At 40.4% G+C, this 20734-nt stretch overlaps 1 protein-coding gene across 2 annotated transcripts in view; it reads left to right on the top strand.

Moving 5' to 3' along the window:
- KCNH7 (potassium voltage-gated channel subfamily H member 7) overlaps positions 1-20734 on the top strand; it is a 527395-nt gene that overhangs the window by 370206 nt on the left and 136455 nt on the right. For both annotated transcript variants that reach the window (XM_089660084.1, XM_089660093.1), the window contains exon 7: positions 8621-9046. In XM_089660084.1, the coding sequence (XP_089516210.1) occupies positions 8621-9046 (426 nt within the window). The remainder of the gene's footprint in view (positions 1-8620; positions 9047-20734) is intronic.

Raw genomic sequence — 20734 nt, 5'->3', positions numbered from 1 at the left:
GTACTTTGTCTCATCTTCAGGCAGAGTGTCTAGGTGCCCTGTAATACTAGCTGCAATGTCAAACAGGGCGTCCCCCTTTGCGCACGGCCTCCTGACATTGCAGATAGCAAGGAGACAACTGCTTCGCTAGCCAGCACCTGTCTCCAGCTCCCAACGCTTCCCCAAGGCAAGACCTGCTGGTGCTTGCCTCTGTCAAATGCTGGGAGCCAGAGACAGGTGGTCGCTAGTAAAGTAGCCATCTCCTTGCTATCTGCAATGTCAGGAGGCCATGCACTAGTGGGGACACCCTGTTTGACATTGCAGCTAGTGTTACAGGGCACCTAGGAAGATGGGACATAGTACTACATCTATTTTGTAAATACTGCACAAAAAAAGTGATACTTCTTCTTTAAGGCCCAACAAAGTCCAAAGTATTACAGTTGGGTTTCTTTAGCAGCAACAGCCTGAGTAGAAAACCCATCCCCTATCAGCATGCTGCAGAGAAGGACCCTTGCTCACTGTATGGAAGCAATGGCCTCCTTACAGTTGACCGATATGCTCCCTACTGACTTAAACCTATAGTTTTATAATCAGTCAGGCTCATGTTGATTGAAGAGCCCTAGCTCAGACGCAGCAGAGGGCATGCCAGACTTCCGCAGAGAAACTACTGCTTCCCACAGCAAGCAGGCATCCTTCTCTAGACCATGCTGCCAAGGGACAGGCTTTTCTGTTCAGGCTGTGGCCACTTACTAGGAAAACTGAACTGTAGGACTGTACACACCTTTGGTTTTGATGCACCTGTAATGTATTTAGCTTATTTAAACTGAAGGTTTATGTGTCATGAGAGGTGGGTAGCCACTGATGACCACTCCTTCTGATAATGTTTGTTTCCAGTCTGTCATGCTGACCCTTGTGCTTCAGGTCTTTGAATCGCTGGCCCATAACAAGTATACAGATTCGGAGTTGTGCCTTTGCTCCAATATTCCAAACCTGCATTCTTATTTGGGGTCAGTGACTCAAAGTATTAAAGCCAGGGGTCAGCATGGCAGTTTGGTGACTAGTATTTTAAGAATGAGACCAACTGTCAGGAATGGATTCACCACTGGTGGTGGGACTCACCTGCCATGTGGGCTGCAGTACCAGGGCTGGCCAGCGGGTGCTTTCAACAGCCAGAAGCTCACTTCTGCAATCAAACCATCACCTGAGGCTGATTGCAGGAGGTGTATTTAAGGAATGGCCAGGCCTGCAGTCAGTGCCTTGGTGTTGTTTCCCATGAGCCCCTGTACTTGGTATCCTGTGTTCCTGTTCCTCTGCCTATCTTCTGTTGCCGACCTCTGCATTGTTGCTGACCGTCTCCTGTTTAACCACTGGCTTGCCTGACCATTCTTCTGCCTGACCCTCTGTACCGTGCTGCCTCTGAGTTACTGAACCTGGCTTGTGACCCTGACCATTCTCTGCCTGATCCTCTGTACCGCACTGCCCGTTAGTTACTGAACCCGGCTTGTGACCCTGACCATTCTCTACCTGCTCCTTCGGTACCTCGCTGCCCGCACGTTGCTGACCTGGCCTGCCTGACTACGCCTTACGCTACCCAGACCATCCATCCATCCTGCACAGATCCAGCCATCCCTGCTCACACCTTCTGCCTCTTCACATCAGTATATACCTCTGGCGGATCCCTCTACCACGAGCAGGTGTACTCAGGGGCCGCGACCTGGTTCCTGTCTGCTCCAAGTCCATCCCCACCATCAGGGGCCCTGGTGAATAAGCAGACTGGGACTTAGACACTGCGCCCTGGGGAATCCTGTCCTGAGGACTGCTAGAGGTACCACCAGACGGTTGTTAACAGAACCATATGGCCGGCCTGACCATTCCACCTCTCCAGCCCTGACTACGCCTGTGTTTCTGCACATACTAAGATTAGTGGAAGGTTGGTTTGTTTACTGTGCGTTGTATATTTGGGCGGCTAATAATAAATTGTATTGTTATTATATCATTCCTGAAGCCTATTACTTGCCTCTGTCAGTCCACACATTTCTGGTCATTTCTGGTCGGATCCCTGACACCAACAATAGCATCTCCTGCATTTCCCGGTAATTACAAGGTAACTTTAAAGGGAATGCATTGCCTTTTCAATATATAAAATAGAACTGCTTGATATAAAAAAGATCATCAATATGTATTAAAGTGATACTAAAGGTTTCTTTTTTATTATTTTTAATAACAAACATATTATATTTACCTGCTCTGCGCAGCCACGATCCTCCTCTTCTTGGGTCACCCACCGGCACTTCTGGCTCCTCCCCCTGAGCAGTGCCCCCGTTGTAAGATGCTTGCTATTGGGACACTAGTGCATGCTCGCTTTTGAGCCCTGTTCTCTGTGTTCCTAAGACATGGCTCAGCTCCGCCCTGCACTTCCTCCTTACTGGCTTTGATTGAAAGCTGTGTCTCATCCAATCAAGAGGCGAGGAGAGCAGAGGCCTCTGTGCACATCGCTTGACTGATATCAGGATCAGGTGAGTATTGGGGGGGAGGAGGGGCAAAAGGGGAGGCTGCAGGTTTTTTACCTTCATGCATAGGTAAAAAAGCCTTTAGCCTTTATAACCACTATATATATGTAAATGGTTAAATGGGACAATAATATTTTTTTTCAGTATTACACAAGGATTGTGCTTTACTGCTCCTCTCAATTCAAGTCTATGAGTCAGCTGACTCATTGAAAACAGTGCACTCTCTATTTAGCTGTTATCTTAATTGCAATAAGCCACTGTGTGTTGTTAGTAGCTGAGTTATTAGTAGTTAAGTTGCTCAGATGTAGGCACATTGGTATAGTACCACATTATGGGGTAACTGCTAGTTACAGGGATTATGCACCACTGTGCAGCAGTGACCACACATAATATTAGTAATAGTTAAACCACTGAACCACTGACTGCTTGGCAAAATGAGAAGGTATCTCATCTAGGGACCATTTTGCAGGGTAAAGGAGGAATCTCATCTGATAACACTAGTTTTGGACATAATTACTAGAACATTCATACATCACCATTATCACTAATGTGGATCTCTCGAGGGCTGTTGTTGTTCCTGTTAAAAGCTACGCACATTGGATGACTGAAAGATAGAGTAGGATGTTCCAATGTTTCTTCTGGCAGAATCTCCCAACTGTACTTTGTACACTTTGGCGGATTCAGAAAAATATTAAGATCATTTTCATCAGTGTTCCATTCCAGCGAGCTGTCTAGTGACGAATATCTTATGAAACATTTGCTCATTCACCAGCTGAGTTCTGGCCAGGAGACAACTCGAAGTGGACAAGGTCCAAAGTACACTTAAGGACAAGCTGTTTGTTAGGTGTTTCTCATTGTGTCAAATGTTGCCTCTTGTGTAAAAAGTCGGAAATGTTGTGTCACACATGGCTGAGCTGCTCGAATGACCTTGTTAGTGTTGCAAGTAAAGCAAATGTCTTTCATGAGTCCAGCTAATCTGCATGGCGGAGTAATACAATGGCAAAATATTATGATGGCTTGCTAAATGCATGTTTGTGGGGCGTGATAAACATATTAACATCTATTACAGAGCATAATCAATGAAAGCTACTGTACATGTCATTACATTTTTGTGTATGTATCAAAAATATATACAGTGGGTAAAATAAAGTATTGAACACGACACCTTTTTCTCAGTACCCATGAAATCCATACATACAAAGAAACCAAAACATATAAGTTCAGAAATTAAGCTACGTGTAATAAAATGGTATGACAAAGGGAAAAAGTATTGAAGACATGAAGAAAAGGAGGTGCAGAAAGGCATAGAAAGCCAAGACATCAGCTGAAATCTATCAGTAATTAGAAAGCAATCCTGCCTATCAACTGATGGCCTATACAAAGGTGTCTCTTTATCAAGGTGTCACACAAGAAACATCTCATGATGGGTAAAAGCAAAAAGCTCTCTCAAGATCTTTGCAACCTTATTCTTGCAAAACATATTGATGGCATTGGTTACAGAAGGATTTCTAAATTTCTGAATGTTCCAGTGAGCACTGTTGGGGCCATAATCCAGAAGTGGAAAGAACATAATTTCATCATAAACAGGCCACGACCAGGTGCTCCTCGCAAGATTTCTGACAGAGGAGTGAAAAGAATTATCAGAAGAGTTGTCCAAAAGCCAAGGACCACTTGTGAAGAGCTTCAGAAAGACCTGGAATTAGCAGGTACAATTGTTTAAAAAAAAAAAACAATAAGTAATGCACTCAACCACAATGGCCTGTATGCACACTCACCATGCAAGACTCCATTGCTGAAGAAAAGCTCATTTAAAGTTTGCTGAAAAACATTTAGACAGGGCTTTTAAATACTAGGATAATATAGTCTGGTCAAATGAGACCAAAATTGAATTCTTTGGATTCCACACACTGAGTTTGGAGGTCAAATGGCACTGCACATCACCCCAAAAACACCATACCAAGAGTGAAGTTTGGAGGTGGGAGCTTCATGGTGTGGGGCTGTTTTTCAGCATATGGTACTGGCAATACCGCCAGTGCACTAAATCTGAATTTAAAAGCCAAATCCACCCAAAACTGGTATATTTAGGTTATGTTGTTTGTGTCATTTTAAATCACATGGTTGCCTGGATCTCCGAGACTGAGATCCCACTCCAACAAATCCTAGCCCAGCCAGCTGCTGCAGCTATTATAGGACTCTTTGATGGTGTCATGCTTCAGATAACAGATTCTCTGTTATGTAGACTCAGCAGGTGAATTGATGAATTCAGTAACAAGAGACTGACACCTTTCAACATGTGGAAGGGGTAAGTGCCACTGGAAAACCTCACCGTTGGTCTCCCTGATAGATATAAACAAGCGGAGAGTGAATCACTATTGATTGTGGGGTTAGATTTTAAGAAGAACTGATTTTTGTTGCTAATCATTTGACAATGGCAGCATGACTTTTAAGTAAATCTGTCACAAACATGGTCAATCCACACTGATCATGATAAAAGAGATGATATTATTTTCAGTGATATATTTATATATATATATGCATCTGTAGTTATATGCTCCATAGCCAAAGCCTCCTTGATGGCTAATGATCCAAGCTATCTCATTAAAGGACCAATAAGTTTGGAAGGGAGCAGGGCATACTCCTCCTTTATAGGTAAAGCTGAGATTTGCATACAATTTCAGCTGTCTTTATCCATGGATCAACAACTGGTTTTCAGTGCATAAGTAGTAGTGACCTATGTGTTTTCATCAAATTCTCAGTTTGAATTTCCCAGGTTTGTGACAGGTTTACTTTAAAAAGTAAAAATGCACTACGGCAATATACAGTATTTGGCCATATTTTTTTGAATCTATGACATCTTATTCCATGACCATGGACACTAATACGGAAGTACACATTTCCCCCAGGTCACTTTCGAGAAGACTGTTCACAAGATTCTGTAGTGCATCTGTGTGAATTTTTACCCATGTAGCCTTAAGTGCACTTGTGGTGTCAAGTATTGATATGGTACGAAAACACCAGGCTCTCAATCGGTGTTCCAATTGCATCCAAAGTATTGAATTCTCAGTAAGGTTTATGCCAGAGCTCTTTGCAGGCCTCCACATCAAACTCCTCAAACTATGTGTTTAAGGACCTTGCTTTGACTCAGCCATACTGGAACAAAGAGGAGCCTTCCCCAAACAATTGCTACAAAGTTGGAAGTGCGCATTTGTCTAAAACAGCCATTCTTAACCATAGTTCTTTGGAACCTTTAGAGGTTGCTGGGGGTTCCTTTATTTCCCACCTGATGGTACCTTTTATACTGTAATTCCAGGACTGATGTCAGGCCAGAACCAGCAATGTGGGGCCATTAGTGCATCTGCTCTTGACTCTCAAATAAGTAACCATTTACACCAATGATCTTTTTAAATGTCTGTAAGGGGGCATTCTTCCCATTAATCACCAATGGAAGGGGGCCCTTCTCCCACTGGGGGTCAATATAAAGGGGGGCCTTCTGCCACTAACCAACAATTTAAGAGGGCACCTCTAGTGCTGATCACACCAACATATTAGGGTTTGTGGATATAATTTAACAGGAGTTCTTTAAGGCCTGAAAATGATTGCAAGGGTTCCTGCATGGTAAAAAGGTTGAGAAAGGCTGGTCTAATTTGACTTTTTATTCTGTACTGAACTTTATTCTGAACTGTACCCTTCACTGGAAACACCCTAATTCAATAATTTGGAGTACCCTTCATTGTTAACACCTGAATAATTTTTCCCATATAGAGTAAATTTGTTTCACATGGGATACACTTGCTTTCAGTAATATACTTCTTAGGAAGGTTAGTAATATAGCTGTTCTGTTGGTATGTAAATATGCCACTATCTCTGTAAATAACAATGCATAAAAATTGAATGCTGACTATAGTGTTTGTATAGGGTTGATAATACAGAACATATTCCGGAGTTAGCATTTTTGGAAGCATTGGGTAGAAAAATGCACTTTAAATCAGCTATATTATCTAGCAGTTAGTATAACAATGTGGAACTGCTGTAGTAATTCCAGACCATAGCTGTTTCATGGAGCACTTACCACTAAGTACTTTCTATGAGATAATGGATGTTTTCTATTCAAGCCTCCTGCTCCAGTGGTGTACCTAACAAATGTTATTTGTACTCAGCAATTTCATTTTTCCGTGAGTGCTTTATTTTAGATCCTACTTGTACTGTATCTGCTGCCCTATTGTGAAGCCTGAAGGGATAAACTTTATAATACTAGCAATGTTTTTATTCCCAGCCAACCAGTAATTCATGTATATATATTTAAGGTTTTTAGGAATGTGTCAATTGCTCATGCGAAAAATCATTACAGAATCAGGGACAGTTGAGGACACAAGTGGACCAGGGGCAATTATGATAGGAATAGGCTCACATTTATAAATAAAATGTTCCTGGGAGAAGCACAGATGGTATTTTAAAGAAAAAGGATACTAGGTTTTTGGTCAGTTTTATTTTATTAAAGATCACATGTTGCGGATACTTTAAAGAAAATCTGTAACTTTGTCCTTTTAGGGTCCATAGGTTCCCATATTAATATCCCCTTCCCGACTATACCTTCACTTTGTTTCTCCCCCTAAGGTACTTCTGGGTATGGGGGAGTATGCAACCTCCCCTTCCTCCCAGGTTGGAGTGCTTTGGCCTCAGCAGACAATCACCAGGCCCAAACACTATCACATAAAGAAGGGGAAAATGTCTTCTCCTAATATTGTGTAGGTTCCAACACAAAACTAACATTAGACTCAGACTCAGCTCTCTCACAAGCAAACAGGACATTCGGGGAATACATGGAAGGTAAGTACCTCTGGGTTTGGGGTAGAGTTTTAAGAGAACCTGGCGATTTGTTCATTTAGATTAACTTTACATTTTGCAAAATAAATTGAGCTTCTATGAGTCAGAGAATGGTGGTTTCCATCTGCAGTTTCATGCTAAAGTACCTTGTTTCTCTTTAGATAGATACTACTTAAAGGACTACTTTTACCAAAAACACCGCCTATGTAGGTAAGCCTGTAGATAAAAACAAACTGTGTAGCTTTGACTAAAGTTGAATGATGGCCTTGCTATAGTTGTAGGCCATTTATGTACCTACAGAAGCCTGGCCAAAAACCTTCCAAAGATGGCAACCCCTTGCCCTGCAGTGTTGCTGGGACCTTGCTAAGGTAATCCCAGCCAGTACTGCTCACCCCTGTGATCACAGGAGCGAGCTCCTTATCAAGTTTAAACTCCCTCACGCATGCTTTCCCTCCCCCAGTAGCTCTGAGCTGATCGATGATGCAACAGAGGAGATGGTAAAGTGCACATGTGCAGGGGTTGAGTTCTCACTCTTCTGAGGATGAGAAGAAACAGCTCAGAGTGCCTTAGTAACTTCCTAGCAACATGGCAGGATGAAGGGGATGCCATCCCTGGATCTTTTTCAGCCAGGCTTTGGGTGTTACATAAAAGGCCTATATCTATAGCAAGGACATTATCCAACTTTAGTCAAAGCTACACAGTTTGTTTTTATCAACAGGCACTCCTTACCTTGATAGGCAGTTTTTTTTATAAAGATGAGCTAACCCTTTAATTGTTTATAGCATTCCTTGCCTCTCTTTTAGACCCCCCACCCCTATCACTGATATGTAAGACTTGCTGCAAGACTGCAGAATTTAAAAAAAGTAAAGGAAAGAAAAAGAAAAATATACCTAACTTACACCCCAGAATCTGATCACCCTGTAGGCACTGGTGACATCATTGCAGTATCATGGGAAAGTTGATGATCTCAAATCTCCAATACAATCCCAATTTGCACTATGCAGGAGCATCTTCTCATAAGCTTCTCTGGGTTTTTGACTAATGCACTTTGTTATATTTATGGTCTCTATATTTATTTGCATGTGTGTATACAGCTCAGAACAGCTTGAAATGAAAGGCATGAGATCCTTGCTTGTTAAAGCTAAAAGAAAACACTATTTTTATTATTTTGTGCACCCCCATGCATCTAGAAAGTTTGTTGCATATCAATCTATGCATTTTGTAGCAGAGGAGATGTTAACCTTTTATGGGAATGTAAACATATATATTTTCCCCTAATTGTCATCTTTGCTGCTCTTTCTCTGCAGGTTCTGTCACTGGGAGCGGACGTCTTGCCGGAGTACAAACTTCAAACACCTCGTATCAATAAGTTTACTATATTGCACTATAGCCCCTTCAAAGCCGTATGGGACTGGCTCATTTTGTTGCTTGTTATTTATACCGCGATTTTCACTCCTTATTCAGCTGCCTTCCTACTTAATGACATAGAGGAGCAGAAGAGACGCACATGTGGATATTCCTGCAACCCTCTGAATGTCGTAGACTTAATTGTCGATATCATGTTTATTATCGATATCCTCATAAACTTCCGGACCACATACGTTAATCAGAACGAAGAAGTTGTCAGCGATCCTGCAAAAATAGCTATTCATTATTTTAAAGGCTGGTTCCTAATAGATATGGTTGCAGCGATACCTTTTGATTTGCTGATATTTGGATCTGGCTCTGATGAGGTGAGTTGAAGAAACATGTTATATACTATGGATATTTCATAGCAGCATACCACAGGTGTGCTTATTCACAGTGTTACACAGTGGGACATATATCAGGCAAATTATCCACAACATTAGATGCAAATTAAGCCAACCAAGCTTTTGGCAGTTTATTTTGTATTACCTAGAAAAAACAAAAGAAGAGGGTACACCGGCCTAGTGCATTATCATAAAACCATTTTTGTGCAACTAAAATCCAATTTACTCACAAAGGTACACAGCTGAATGCATAAAATCAATCCAGTCCCAGTGCTTGAACAGTGCCCATCCACAGGGGTGCTGCTTACGCTTTTCAAGGGCAGTGCCCTCTTCATCAGAGCATCAGCCGGTGCTCCTTCTCCTTTTGTTTTTTGTATTTATTGTTTATGGATATCCCTGATCTGAAGTGGGCAGCAAGGCCTGTGTGGTGTTAATTTCCCCTTTGGTTTCATTTGGACTCACAGCTCTAAGAGTCTTTTTTCCTGTAGCACTGACAACTGGTTCTGTTTTACAGTATTTTTTTCGTATATCTGGGACCCCTTCCCCTCCAATCCTTTGAAGCCAACTGAGACCGTTTTGCACATGTCTGCAACAGAAGTAGCACCAAAAATTAGACAGATTTTCATTAGGATGAAACAGACTTTCACTTCAAACAGATGCACAATTAAGAATTGTTTGGGGGCAAGTTTTTTTTGTGTTGCAGTCCAACCTTAATGTAGAAGGAGAAGATTTTATAAACAAGCTGAAATATTATAAGAAGTCTCTCTTGGTACTCCTGTTTAGCATTGACTTGCTGTGCCACAAAATTAATACATGTCCCCCATTCTATGGACAAAAATATGTGGACACCCGAGCACAATTTTTTGCTCTGGTGAAGGGTACTATTAAAGCCACAACATACTGTATAAAAACATTTAAAACTGCACTTCCAATCTTATTGAAACAATTTGGGGGAAAACCCTTTTCTGTTACAAAGCCAGCTCTGTAAATGCATGGTTTGACAAGTTTGGTATGGAGGAACTCTAGTGGCTTGCCCAGAGCTGGGCAGAGATTAATGGGATTAATTGGAATGCAGATTGCAAGCCAGATCTTCTCTTCCAATATGAATACCTGAACTCAAAAGTGCTCTTTTAGCTAAATGGAGACAAGTTCCCACAGACAAACTCCATAATCTTGTGCAAAGCCTTCGCAAAAGAACGGAGGCTGCTATAGCTGGAGAAAGAGAGGCAACTTCATATTGATGTGTATCTTTAGGAAAACTTTTTTAGTTTTGGCTAGAATGGGCAAGGGTTAGGCCTTATGTCAAAATGTTATTGCTGTCTGAGTCTTTATTGGGAAGATTAACCCCTTTTCTTGTACTGGTGACTATTGTCACCAAAACAGAAAGAGAGGTGAAATCCAAAATTTTACAGTTGTCCCAAAAACTAGAAGTGCAGTGAGATCTACTAATGGGGACACTTGTTCCAGAGAAAACTGTTTAACCTTGAGAGATTTCCGCAAACTTCCTGTTGAGTCTTTGGGACAGAAAATGAAGGTGAATACCGTGAGCAAAAACATCGCTAGTGAACCATAATCTTGAAGGTATACTGCCTTGTATTGCACAGAGCAGGGCTGTACATTGCAGGTCAGTTTTGCAGCTGAGGTCTGAATAACTATTTGCTGTTTGATGTGGAAGGGGGCTTTGGCACAAATGAATGTAAAAATACAGTTACCCTTTGATGACGGAGACCTTTGGCAAGAAAATATGAAGTAGAGTGCAAATTCAGATTCGCCAGATTGCCAGTATCCATCATTGTTCACAATGTTGACCGCTGAGACACTTGTATCTGTGAAATTCTGAGATATCCCTATTAACGCTAATGTTTCAACATTTTCTTTATAATTTTAATTTTATAATTATATAGACTTTAGGTTAAACCTTGATTATGGTAGGCAGGTGTATTGTTAGATGAACATACAATTGCATCTGGGTGCCATTTGAAAATTGTCATTCGACCATTTGACCAAATGTGGTAAAAATACGTTTCCATTTGTAAATATACTATTTTTCAGTCAGCGTAACACTTGGTTTGATGCCCTAATATAAATGTTTTAGCAAAGATTGCTACTTTATTTAGGTGATACTTATATAAGTGATTGTTATCAGTATATTATTTTTATGTCACATTCCTTAAGGTTTTTCTGATTTATTTTTTTTTTTTTTACATGCAGACCAAGTTACCCAACAAACAGTGGCTGGAACACTTATGCAGTTGCAGCTACAGTGTTGTGCTTTGGGTTTTTTTTAAGCATTTATTTAGCCACCTCAATACCAGCATTTACATTATTCTCCTTTCCAGGCTTTTTTTCCAGTTTTCAGTGCTGTGATAGTTTGATTAACAATTACTCAATCAGGCAATAGAGTTCACAAAATAATTATATATGACTTTTTTTAGACAAGCTTTCTTTTGGTATTTAACCATTTGCCGCCCGCCCTATGGCCAAATGGCGGCCGGCAAATGTCATCAGCATTCCGGGTGGATGCCATATGGCGTCCTCCCGCACATGCGCAGATTGCGCTCCTGCAGCGGTGCAATCTGTCACCGGCCGTGTACCTCGGACACGGCCGATGACGGATCTGAGTATTGGCCCCGTTGACTGTACCATGTGACCTGCTGTGACCAATCACAGCAGGTCACATGACAGTTGTATACAATGGATGGCTTCATTCATGCTATCCATTGTATACTAGTGTCTAGCTGTGAATGGTCACAGCTAATCACATGCACATGTCATGTGATTAGCTGTGGCCAAAAAAAAAGCCTGAATGAATCAATGTCATTCAGGTAAATGCTTGCTTATAGCAAAGTAATTCTTTGCTATAAGCAAATTGTGTAAAAAAAAAAAATAAAATACTGATCACTTCCCCAAAGTAGTACAATGTTACTATGGTAACATTGTACTACTTTGGTCATAGTGAAATATGAAAAAAAAATCTTATAAAAAAGAAAAAAAATTTAATAAAAAATAATAAAAAAATAAACAAAATTTATTTTTTCCATACTGTCACCAGTCAGTGTCCCTGATCAGCGCCATGCCAGTTATATGATGACACTGTACTGCATTGGTGACAATATGTAAAAAAAAAATAGTAATAGTAATAGTAAAAGTAAAAGTAATAGTTTAATTTTTTCATTTTCCGAAAAATTATGACAAAAAAATACAACTTCAAAAAACTCGCCATGCCTCTTATTAAGTACGTCGGACTGTCTACTTTGCAAAAAGGGGTCATTTGGGGGATATCTGTACTGTTCTGACATTCTTGGACCTCAAAAAATAAAAACCCCAGCGGTGATTAAATACCACCAAAAGAAAGCTCTAGTTGTGTGAAGAAAATGATAAAATTTTAGTTTGGGTACAAAGTTGTATGACCGCGCAATTGTCATTCAAAGTGTGAGAGCGCTGAAACCTGAAAACTGGCCTGGGCAGGAAGGTGTAAAATTGCCCTGTATTGAATTGGTTAATAACCCCTGAGTTATTTATTTATTTACTATATAAATAAAAAAGACCAAGCCTTTTGAAAGCAAAACTGTTTCCCTTACATTATATTATAAAATACTGTATATTAAATGTAGAATCTTTCTTTATAAGTTTAAACCAAAATGTATTCTGCTAAATGTTTTTGTAGAAGAAAATAAAATAAGTGTATATTTTTTTAGTCTTTGTTAAAATTAGAGTCTAAAGTCTATGGAATATATTTTTTAAACTAATGATGAATAATTTGAAGATATCATTTTTTGCCCCAATTTTTTCACAATTTAGTTAAGTTGTAATTTTAACAATTTATTTCTAACATACTGCATGGACATGCTTAGAATTACACCCCAAAAATCATTCTACCACTACTCTAGAGCAGCATTTCTCAACTGGGCTGCCAAGGCACCCCGGGGTGCCACCAGAGGTCTTCAGGGGTGCCGTGGTGTCCTGGCAGAGCAAGACTGTCAGTTGAGCTTGAGCTCCTTATGCCCAGCTGCACTGTACATTTGCACTGGGAGCCATCAGACTGCTGAGCAAAGCAAAAGCAAATGGAAGGGGAGTGTCCTCTGTGCTTTCTGTCTCCCCCTAGAGTGCAGTACCTGGCTGTGTGAGCAAAGGTAAGGTACTGTAACTTTTCATAGGGCTGTATACATGTGTTTTTATGTGTGTGTGTGTACATGTTTCTGTGTGTATGTGTCTGTATGTATGTACATGTGTCTGTTTTTGATCCTCAAGAAATGAGATTGTCCATCAGTATATCAGGATTTATTGATTTTCAGATATATACCATATACTTTTTTTGCTTATAGTGCAAAAATTTAAAAAACAGTAGTGAATAAATACTACCAAGAGACATCTTTATTTGTGTGAAAAAAATGCTAAAAATTTCATATGGGTACAGTGTTGCTTGACTGCGCGATTGTCATTCAAAGTGAGACAACGCTGAAAGCTGAAAATTGCCTTGGTAGGAAGGGGGTAAAAGTGTTCGGTATTGAAGTGGTTAAAAAGAATAAAGTATTGAATGAGTTTAAAATTTTCAGTTTCCACCTGAATACCTGGTTTGGCTGTATATGAGGAGTGACAGGCACTATTGAATTAGAGGGTAGCCACAAAGTCTGTTGCTTTTCCTTTCACTGTAGTCACAGGCTGGGTGAGGGTCAAAAACTCTAAGGGCCAGTTCACACTACATGCAGCCCAGTGCCATCCTATAATAGACATCAAAGGTTCATTCTTTAAGGACACCCAGGATCCATCCTATAATAGACATCAAAGGTTCATCCTATAATGGACACCGAAGGTTCATCCTATAATGGACACCGAAGGTTCATCCTATAATGGACACCGAAGGTTCATCCTATAATGGACACCGAAGGTTCATCCTATAATGGACACCGAAGGTTCATCCTATAATGGACACCGAAGGTTCATCCTATAATGGACACTGAGGGTTCATTCTGTAATGGACACCAAAGGTCCATCTATCTGTACAGAGTCAGAGAAATGTTTTATTTAAAAACATCTTGCTCTGAATACAGCAATTTTTGGAAATAAATTAGTGTATATAGTATTATTTTTTCATATTAGAAATTATTATTTTCCAACTAAAGGATCAATAAGATATTTTAAAAGGAAACTTTTTTTTTTTACTCACTCTACATATTACAGTCTGTCTGTCCAATCTTTGTGGATTGAACAGTAGATTTACTAAAAATGTAATATGAGGACCTACCTTTCCAAACAATCTGTATCCAATCAGGTAGGCCGTTGCACTAAATAGTAGTTCGCACCGCTAAAGAGATAAAACAATAAGCTTGTAACGTTTGTGGTGAATTTTTAAAGGATGAGTTCTAAAAATGGTTGTTACATTACACCCCTCATGGTGGAATGCAATCAGCCACTTATTGGCTGTTCCAATCTCCGTAAGGATTCACCCAATTTAATTCACCAGTAACCAGTCACATGGTTGAATTATCTCACTGACGTCACCAATTTCTGGTGAAACGATAGGCTGTTGTGGCTTGGTGGAATTTTAGTAAAACAAATCTACTAGTAATAGCAGCTCAGCAGCTTTTCTGATTGACGTCCATTAGGAAGACATTCCTCCAGAACAGTTGATGTAATTAGCATTCACATAGAAGGAATAGTTTTCATGAACCTCAATCTCCGAGCGACTGAAAGTCTTTCAACAAGGAAATTAATGTCTGCTTAACAGTGGAAATTAAATCATAATGTGTACAGACCTATTTCCTGTAAAATATGTGAAGAAACCCAAGGCTATACTGTCAATACGCTGGTCTCTTGAGTTATTATGTAAATGGTGATTTAGTATTAGATGTTGATGTTTAAATATGGATGAGGAGGTCTCAGGCGATATATCCTATCTCATTTTTTTATTCAAAGTATAATTAAAGGACATTATATGATCTTCCCCTTTTACATTTAGTTTTAAAGGGAAATTATATGTAATACATAAGGAATACATAGATAATACCTAAAATGTATGTGTAATGAAACTTTGTGGCCCTCACCAATTAGGTTATCAAAAAAAAAATTCCTGAGAAAGTTACTTGAATCTCCTATATAGAACAAGTCCAGGTCAATGTGATTAACTACTACTAGCTACTCTGCTAAGGTGTTACATGTAATATGTGCCGCAAACGTGCGCATCAGAGATGGACGCGGTTCAACCATTTTGGCTTCAACCTACATCTTGGCGAAGGGATTAACCATCCTGACATATATTTTTACCTCATTCTCCTTCCCCCTCCCTTCCTGAGAGGCCCAGGGACATGTGGCCAGTATGTGTGTGAGTTAGGAATGTCACAGGAGAGTCATAGGAGCTGTAAAAGCCCCCAAGAGTGTTGGAGTCTCTCTGTCCACAGAACCTGCCGATTGTAACACCTCCTAAGAGATAAGGCAAGCTTTCTCAGGAGTTGAAAGAGATTCCGACCTCATAAACCTAGCTCAGCTTAGGTGATAGAATCAGATAACCTCTGTTAAAACCATGTTTTCCCCTATGTCTCATATCTTGGAATATGAGAGACTTACATAAAAACCAGACCTATCGTCAGATGGCCAATGAGCAGGTGAACAGTTTGATGGGTCACTCGCCTTGTCTCAGACACTCAGGGAAGCAGAAACATAATAGTAAAATGGTGAAGCGCTAACAATATAGTAAAAAACACCGCAAATATACAATGAGCATACACATGACAAGTAAAATAGACCGTACGTCATTTCCGGTGACCCACTCCTGGTTGGACGCATGTCTTGTTTCCATCTTCTGATCCATGCAGTACACCCATATTAAGTGGTGGTAATGTGTTTTTACTGTTTCCTAAATGTGAGTGGGCATTTTTTATTCGCTTATTGATGTTAATAAAAGGTTTTACACTATGGAGGATGTTCTGTTTTTATATCTTTGACGCTATGTGGGGAGTGTGACCTGAGATTGCTATTGTCAGTGGATTCCATACTACTTCCTGGCCTGGACGCGGCTTTGGATTGATATTCATAAGGCGAGTTGGCCCTTGTGGTCACCGCTTTGAGGTGAGGGGCCATTTCTGCTATTTAGGATTTTTTTTGCACCTTGTTTGAAGATCACCTACCACGAGCACACAGCTGTTGATCTACAGTTACTCTGCATGTTGGATACCTATACTGTTTTCCAGCACTAGTGTGATTTTTAGACAGTTTTCTCTGGACTTTTATTCATGGTTACATGTATATTTTACATTAATAGGAGTGATTATATATTTTTTTCATCTATATATTGCTCACTTTTGCCGTGTTTTCACCCCCAGAGGGGTCACATGATCTATATTATCAGTCCCCCAGTGGACTAGGGGTGGCTGATTTACTGTTTTTTCCCAATTGGGAAAGGGTTCACTTGTCAGAGTACAGGTTTCACCTGTTCACCATTAGCAGCACTTTATGAGATCCGTTTGGATCAACACTTTGCATTGTCACTTTATTGATTCCATTTTACTTGTCATGTGTATGCTCATTGTATATTTGCTGTGTTTTTTACTATATTGTTAGCGCTTCACCATTTTACTATTATATTGCACCTATTGGAACCAGGTTAGGTGATAGCAGCTATCTGTCAGTTTTAATTGTCCCCATTTAAGGTATTATTTTTTGTTTATGAACCAGAAACAAAGATCTCATGAACCATACAGTATATAATTTCATAATTCATATCTAATTAATCCTCAGACTTGTCTGCATAATAATCTACCCGCGGGTGGAATGTCACTTGTGCAGATGAAAAGTTATAGGCAAATATGAGTTATGGGAGCTTTCTGCTCTAGTTGAGGCATCCACCCATATTTCCATGCCCTAAGTGGAGATTGGCCCTTGACTGGAGAGCCACCCCCCTTGCTGGGGACTTTAAAACAGGCTGTCAGGCCTAAGAGAGAAACAGTTGAAGAAATCTCCCATTTTTCCATCGTAACATAGGGAGATCAAAGCACCCTCCTGCTCAGAAACTTGGATCTGCTAACCCAGGACTTTGGCAAGTACTTTAACCCTTTCTCCTCATTCTTCTTTAACATCATAAAATGAACCTGTACTCCATTTTATGCTATTAAAAGTAAAACTCATCCCTACTGCTTGTAGGCAGGTAGAGATTAGAGTAAGTCCCCTTGTTGCTCCTAAGTGGAGGATTCTTGAAACCCATGTATTAGTAGAAGGGAGTAGGGGGACCAGGGTAGAAGGGTGGTGGAGAGCAAGACAAGAGAACTAGGCAGTTGTGCTCCTGCTCTTCCCCTTTGGGAAATCCCCTCTCTTGGATTTTCCTAATGAACTTCTGGGAGGAGGTAAAACCCAACTGTAGCAGAACTGAGCACAAAGAGGAAAAAAGCTGAGAGAACTTGGTCCCTTCCTTAGTTCTCCCCTATGGGGAGGAGGGGGTCTGTGGAGGACATATGCAGGAAGAGAATGCAAAAAAGCTTGAAATATGAGCACCTCTTAGCCTGGAGTAGTTTCAGACTACCTCTACCATTGTCTGGAGAATTTGAAAGATGGGCTAGAACCTGTACTGTTATGCTGCTATTCAATTTATTCAGTAAAGGAAGTTGTTCCCAAGACTTGGCCTCCCTGTGAATGTCTGGACGAGAGGAGTCCCCAATAGCCAATAGCGAAAGGAAAGGGAAATGTGAGAGCAAAAACTATAATAACTAATTCCCTGGAAGGAATTAGGGGCCACCCCTGAGAGTGAGGGGGTTGAACAGGGGCAACCAGAAGGATGGAAGGGTCCAGTCCCTTGCCACCTTCCTCACACAAGGAAGTGTAGAATGGGCGAAGAGTCACGTAAACCCTGGAAACTGTGTGGCATGTGGGGGTGGCCTGGCTGCTCGCTATGGCTATGCACAAGGCAGCCCGGGCCCTGCTTATATGCTATTCACATTATTAATAAGAAAATCTTTTTTGTGCGCTTCTTCGATTTAACATCTAAAGTCTGTCAGCCCATCAGTCTCCCTGCCCATCACCTGCCCTAACTGCCCACTTGAAGTATATCGAAAGTCAAAACTTTTTTTTTTTTAAAGTTGGAGTGCCTGTTGGAGGAATTGGGTAAGCAAAGCTGTCAAGTTCTGATTGCTGTTTGTATACCCACTTAAATATTTTAATATATTTAATATTTTTTTAAGTTATGATATGTGAATCGGGGGCATATAACAAATATAAGGTATGTTTTATCCCAATTTGGCTGCAGAAGTGGAGATACACTTTAAAGCAGGATTAAATCCAAAACTAAAAATGAAGTGTATTTCAGCTTACCGTCATTAGCTGTTGTGGCTGCATTCGTTTTCTTTTTTAGTACCTCCTGTATTAGATTGCCCCCACTCTGGATGAAAGAGCACAGGATACACCTTAGGACAGTAGCATTGTCAGTCTGGGGAGAGGGGAATGTTAGATTTACTAGTAGATTTAGATACACTAACAAAGTCAAACTCCCGTTCACATTTTTTAATCAGTTACAGCAACATTTTTTTTCCTTTTGGGATAAAGGTTTTACATAAATAAAAGCTGATCATTGTAATATATATAATATTCGTACAAAAAAAAAACAAGACCACGCATGCTCGGTAAGGAAAGAATACATTACAATATAATACGTTACATAACTTCCAGAGTTGTATTCTGTTATACAAGAATTTTCATAACTTTGGTAACCTCTTCATGCAAAAAAAGGACAATCATTCGTCCTATATTCTCTTCGTATGTATGAAGCTTCAAGGATAAGTTCATTCTGTGCATTCATTATTTTTTGTGTCAGGAGCCTGTAAAGCATTGCACCAGCGATCCTGCACACTGTCACTGTATCTGCTTGCTTGTACATCCCACACAGGCGAGCCGATACTTGCTGACAGAAAGACTCAATGAACTACCACAGCACTCACAGCGCCATGGTAGTTCTTTGAGGACTACAAGAAAAAGAGAGGAAGGCGCCTCCAAGTGCAGTATTGACAATTTATTAAGTAATCAATGGAAAATTTGCACTTACAAGATAAATGGTTAAAAAAGACTCATCGTGTGGTGATTAGATCCAGGTGGGACATCCAGGAACTCAAAGGAAATCAGAAACCATCCCATTAAGTTTGATCTCCTTAACTGGGCTTTTATACAGTAATTTAACCCACTTTTGAAAAATCAGACCAAACCCAAATGTATAAAGTACTATCTTCATATAATGCCAATCTACGAAATCAAAGGCTTTTTCTTTTTTTGTTCCACAAAGTTTATTGAGAAAAATTCAAAACATATAAATGGTATAAATTGTACAATGTAATACAATGTGCCAAAGAAAAACGCGGTAAAACACAAATCGCACATGCCAAACAATAAGAAATATGCAGGCGAACAAAATAATAAAGCCATCTTGTGTCACCTGTAACAATAATGAAGTTGAACTTGGAAAAAAAAACACGAGAACACAGCAAAAAAAAAAAAAAAAGAAGGCAAACACCAATCATAATCACCACATAGCGTACAAAATATCACCAAACGAGCAGGATCATTTATTTGCACCCCCATATATCTTTTATCGTAGAGTAGCAGAGTAGGGGGGAAGGGGATAAAGCTAAAGGTGCTGGGCTTCTGGTGCAAGGAAGAAGTTGCGAAAATATAGAAAGCTATCCATGAGGAGCAGCAAAGGTACCACTCAAAGGTAGCCAACGCATATGAAAATAACTCCGTGGAATGGGAGAGGCACATGTGCAAGTGTAATCCGGGTGTGAGATTAGGTTGCCTATGGACAGAGGAATAAACGTATATGTAGAGGAAAAAAAAAGGAAAAAATGAAGTGGAGAAGATGTGAAAAACAGCAAAGACAGTAATGGCAGGTACAGGGCACAATGAGGAAGGAGTCGGGAGAAAAGAAAAAATAAAAAATGGTGAGAAGCTGAAAAGCCAAAGAAGGAAGAAAAAAAGTGTAGAAGAAAAAAAAAAAAAGGGGGGGTAAGGGTCAAAGGGGAAGGAGACTAAGGGGGGGGGGCGGTATGGATAGACATGTCATATAGGTGGAAGCTCCAAGGACAGAGCTGGTGTGCTCATCCCCTAGGGGATAGAGACATAAAGCAGACAATCGGGCACCAGGGAAAAGGAGTGTCTCACTACCTGATCAGTGAAAGGGATATAATAGAAAAGTGTTATCGACAGCTTAGCAAGGGTCGAGGAGTCAATACAATACAGAGTGTAATACAAAGCCACAGGTCTGGCTCAGAGTCAGGTAGAAAGACCCATGATGGAGTGGTATTCGTGGGTCGTTCGGAAGTGAATCCAACACGACCAAGTATGGGAGAATTTAGTCGGGTTATCTTGGGAGGAAGCAATCAGCTCCTCCATCTCTGCAATTCTTCCTAGACGAGTGAACCAATCTTTTATTGAGGGGGGTTGAGTAGATCTCCAAAGCACAGGAAGACAGAGTCTAGCAGCATTAATCATATGCATAACTAACGATTGGAAGTATAGACGTTTGGGGAGCGGTATATGGTGGAGGAGAAATTGGGCCGGGGAGAAATCGAGAGGTAAAGTGGACACTGACGAGGTTATACGGTGGACTTCCTGCCAGAAGGGCAGGACGATAGGACAGCAAAGGCTTTTTCTAAATAAGAAAATGCCAGAATGCCCAACTAGAGATATTCTGGCTCA

Source organism: Staurois parvus, unplaced genomic scaffold, assembly GCF_062004578.1.
Source record: "Staurois parvus isolate SC_StPar_1 unplaced genomic scaffold, SC_StPar_1.0 ptg000031l, whole genome shotgun sequence".
NCBI classification, from domain to species: domain Eukaryota; kingdom Metazoa; phylum Chordata; class Amphibia; order Anura; family Ranidae; genus Staurois; species Staurois parvus.
Note: the sequence above shows the minus strand (reverse complement) of the source record. Positions and strands in the feature narration are given on the sequence as shown.